The 4,255-nt window shown below is 41.0% G+C and overlaps 1 protein-coding gene across 28 annotated transcripts in view; it reads right to left on the minus strand.

Moving 5' to 3' along the window:
- DTNA (dystrobrevin alpha) overlaps positions 1 to 4,255 on the minus strand; it is a 418,880-nt gene that overhangs the window by 116,732 nt on the left and 297,893 nt on the right. For all 28 annotated transcript variants that reach the window (XM_027772649.1, XM_014588626.2, XM_006150549.3 and 25 more), the window contains one exon: positions 1,331 to 1,544. In XM_027772649.1, coding sequence (XP_027628450.1) covers positions 1,331 to 1,544 — 214 coding nt within the window. The remainder of the gene's footprint in view (positions 1 to 1,330; positions 1,545 to 4,255) is intronic.

The raw sequence follows: 4,255 nt of genomic DNA on the forward strand, positions 1-4,255 counted from the left end.
TGCCGTTACAGAATTTCCATGGCCTGGTTCCATTTGGCTGTCTGTCATGTAGAACCACAGCTCTCTCTACCTGCTTACCTCCTGGTTGCCATTAGCAATTAGTCCAGAGCAGTACATCTAGTTCTGAAGTCTGCACAGACAGAGCAAAGAATCTACTAAGCTGGGCTGCTTGCTATAAAATTGTTTATTTCAACTTAAGAAGTTCTCAAAATATAAACATCATGGAGACAAAAAGGCAAAGGATAAAACTAAGTCAAAATAATTCTGTTACCATTCTACAGATTGCAAAATGACAGTGGGTGACATTGATGAATAGCATAATAGCATTAGCCTGGCTAAAACATCTATACTGCTTGAGTAAATACTCCCGAGGACTGGACAGACAATGAGACTAAGCAAAATCTTCTAAGGGTCTTAAAATGTGATTGCTGAATGGTCAGGTTAGTCATTTTCCTTGTTTACATTCAAACCAAGTAGTAAAAGTAGAGGTGGTGATATTGTGTTCAACTAGAGGCTATCGGCAAAGTCCTGTTAAAATATCATTCAGGGTAGTATTTTTTTTTTTTTTCCATTTCATGAGGCTGCCACATATACCTTGAAAAAGAAAACTTAGCTGAATACCCAAGTCCCCACTCTGCAGCTAACACGCTGTCAGGCATTGGACAAGAGAAAATCTCTTTGTGCTTCAGTTCCTTCATCTGTAAAATGAGAGATTTGGATGAACAGTCTTTAAGAGTTCAGCCAGCTCTGAAATTTTCTGATTCTACAAGGGGAAATTAAATGATAATGAGGCTGGGTTTCAACTGTGGTGTGTGGAAAGCACTGCATTGTTTTATGGTGGCATATCATGGAACAGTCCATGTAAAGCAGGCCCTGGTTACTTCGACAAGGCTAGTTGAGAGTTCTTCCCTGTTTGCTTGAGGGTCTTGTTATGACACCTCAGAAACACTGTCTTAGACAATTTGCAAAGAAGAGAGTTAAAAACATGCTTCCACTTCACGCTTCATTAAATTGCTGCACAGTCCTGCCATCACGTAACACTCTCAAGCATCCACAGTTTCTAAGAAGCGTGGGATGAATTAGATAAAGGTCAGTCTATAAAATACAATTGTCTTCAAATTCTTATGCACCATCTTACTTTCTAATAGTTCCCACAGCCTTTAAGATTGATATTAAACACACGAAGACTTTATTGACATAAGAATCTGGTGCAAAAAGAGAAAAGACATAGCTGCTTGAGAAAATTATTTGGGTAAAAGACCAGGCAGGACAATAAGGGATAGTATAAACCAAATATATAGAGAGTAACAGATATTGAGACGGAGCTTACGGATCGAAAGCTGCAAGCAGGAAATTAAGCAGAAGGCTGATGGACTGCTCCACGTGGATTTGGTGAGTGGTTGGCATTCGTTTGTTGAGCTGGTAGAAGATGGTGGAGAGTACGGCCTCCAAGCGGGCCACATTGAGTTCTGTGTTTGGGTCCAGGTTGTTCAGAGCATTTTCCCGCAGTGCTTCTATGACGTTCCAAATGTCCACCAGGTGCACTACAATTAGAGCAGAGTCAACACATCAGCCTGAAGTGCATGGAAAGGTGATTGTAATTGTCCATATCCATCTGCCCTGCTTTTTCCAGGCTATGAACAGGCTTCAGTATGTGGTCATCTCTTGTAGGGGTTGACGTAAGTACACATACATAGAACATGAGCTCTAAGACTTGATTACAATATATAGTAGCAAGGAGAAGATTTACTCAACACTCCAGCACATAGTTATTTCTAATCTTTGGAATGACCCTTAAAATACAAGTATTATTCCCATGTAAGAAAACTGAGGATCAGGGAAGTCAACTGACAAATGTAAAGTCACAGGCCAGTCAAAGACAAAACTAGCCTTCGCATCTGTCTGTCTAGTTTAAAAGTAATTTTTCACGGCACATACTGACCCCCTCAAGAAGAACAGACTGAGCCAGCTCTGTGACCTGAAGGTTAAGGCAGATAGATCCCACATGGCTAATTGCATAGTTCAAGTCCTAGACCTGGCAGACTTAGAAACACTTCACGTGCACATGCATTCATGCCCAAAATCCTGAAGGGAGGAAGAGATAGAGAAGGGATTTGGTGTGACCATTCCTTATGGAGGCTGGTTTCTCTTCTCCCTCTCTCTCTGGTGAGCACACACATCCTCTAGAAGAAAACAAACAAACAAAAAGAACAAAACAACAGAAATAGACCAACATTTTACTTTAATTCTTTGTGCTCCTCAGTCTCTATCCTGAGAGAGGTCTGCAGTGACCACTCTGGGCTTTTCCGTACATGAAAAGGGAGGTACCTGCCTTTCCTAGGAATAAGGAAGGGCAGAGAAAGAATATCTGTATGTACCAGGGTTTCTGAGATTAAGTCCTTCATTCACTAAGGGAGGAATTGAAAAGACAAGGATAAGGACTGGGAGTTTTAGAAGAACTAGTTGGAGGGAAGGTGAAGATTGAAGATGCAAAATCTTTAGCATAAGACCCTGAAGGCCCAAGGCAATCTGTACAGACTTTCTTAGAACCAAATTAGGCATAAAAAAACCCCAAAAGCTCATAACTGGCTCTCATAATGAACTTTTTAATACATTTGAGACCTAAGAGATAAGTGGATTCTGCAAATCTTCAAGCTAACAAAAACAGGTTATATACAACTTTCAATGCATCCTCCCTCTGGATGTTTGCTGTTATTACTATTTAAAAAAAAAAAGAATTATTTTATTTAACTTTATTTATTTATTTATTTTTATTTTGCCAAAGAGGGACAGTGTGTGTGTGTGTGTGAGAGAGACAGAGAGACAGAGAGATACAGAGAGAGAAAGTGAGAAAGCAAGACACCAGGTCTGGGACTTGAACTGTGATCGGCCATGAGGTAGTCCAGTTCCCTTAACCACCATACCACCTGCTGGCCCCCTGTTATTACTCTTAAGAATTATAGTCATGAGTCACTTAATGATGGGGATGTATGCCATGAGGTGATTGTGTTATTGTGTGACTGTCATAAAGTGCACTTACACAAATCTGCATAGTATAGCTCTTTACACACCTAGGCTGTATGGTGCTTGACCTCCAGGAGCACTGGACTTAGAGTCTAATAACTGCAGTCTAAAATCTGGTTCTACTAGACACGTATAACCTCTTAGCCTCTAAGACTCAAAGCTTCACTTAAGTGAAAAAATGCAGAAAGTAAAAAGTGGTAGTTTCACCAATGGTACACAGCAGATAATTTATTAAATATGAATAAATGAATAATATAAAACCAGCCAAAGGAAATAATATAAATCATGTCATCCTGTATCAATAAATTTATTGGTATGTCTCTGATATGAGGCAGATGAGTACAAATCAGTGACTAACTGAAATCATTTAGTATTTTAAAATGCTAGACAACAAGGAAGCTATTTGTACTATTAGCACGATTTATTCAATTTTTTCAACTTAGCAAGTAAGGCACTCCTAGGGAAATAGCATTTATTAATGGAGTTTATTTATTTAAATTCTGGAGAGCAATGGCTAGGAATCCTGTAGTTATTTCCTCTTTATTTGATCTATGAATGCTGTGAATCTAGTCATTGGGGATAGGTCTGGGTTTGGGGGACAAAGAAAGCAGAATGATGAGATCTGGCCTATGTGGCTGGTCTTGTGTCTAGGTGACCACGGGAAGCAGGCTACGGACTTATTCTCACCTGGTTCATGGCTGTGAATCACGTGAAACAGGTATCTGAGGATAAGAGAAGGGACTTGATTTTGAGCAGAGAAGGGAGATGGCTAAAAAGGAAATGGCTGCTGGTGGGGGGAGAGAATTTGGATGCTTACAAAGGGCACAGGAAATCCTCTCGCCAAGAGGTGGATCATGAAGGTCCGTGGGCAGGACCATCATCTTGCAGGTCCCAAGGAGAGGCCAACATGCCCAGATGGAAGTCATGCAGGTACCACACCTCAGCTCACACAGTCTACATAGTCTACATTCTACTACTTTCTCTCCCAAACTTGCTTGCTCTGGTGCTTCCTTCCCTGGTGGATGGTGCCTCTCCTCTGTCTCCCTGCCCCAGATGGAGTGTGAATTCAATTCCTGGTCTTTATTAGTATCACATCCTATTAAGAACCAAGGCTCCTCAATGCCACCTCAATCTCTCCATGCCCATGTTGTGGCCACCACCGAATTCTATCATCAATGCCCTCACCGTATCTCTCACTGGTTGACTGTTCCTCCTGTCCTCATGCTTTCCC

The sequence above is a fragment of the Tupaia chinensis genome, unplaced genomic scaffold, assembly GCF_000334495.1.
Source record: "Tupaia chinensis unplaced genomic scaffold, TupChi_1.0 Scaffold000290_1, whole genome shotgun sequence".
Classification (NCBI taxonomy): domain Eukaryota; kingdom Metazoa; phylum Chordata; class Mammalia; order Scandentia; family Tupaiidae; genus Tupaia; species Tupaia belangeri.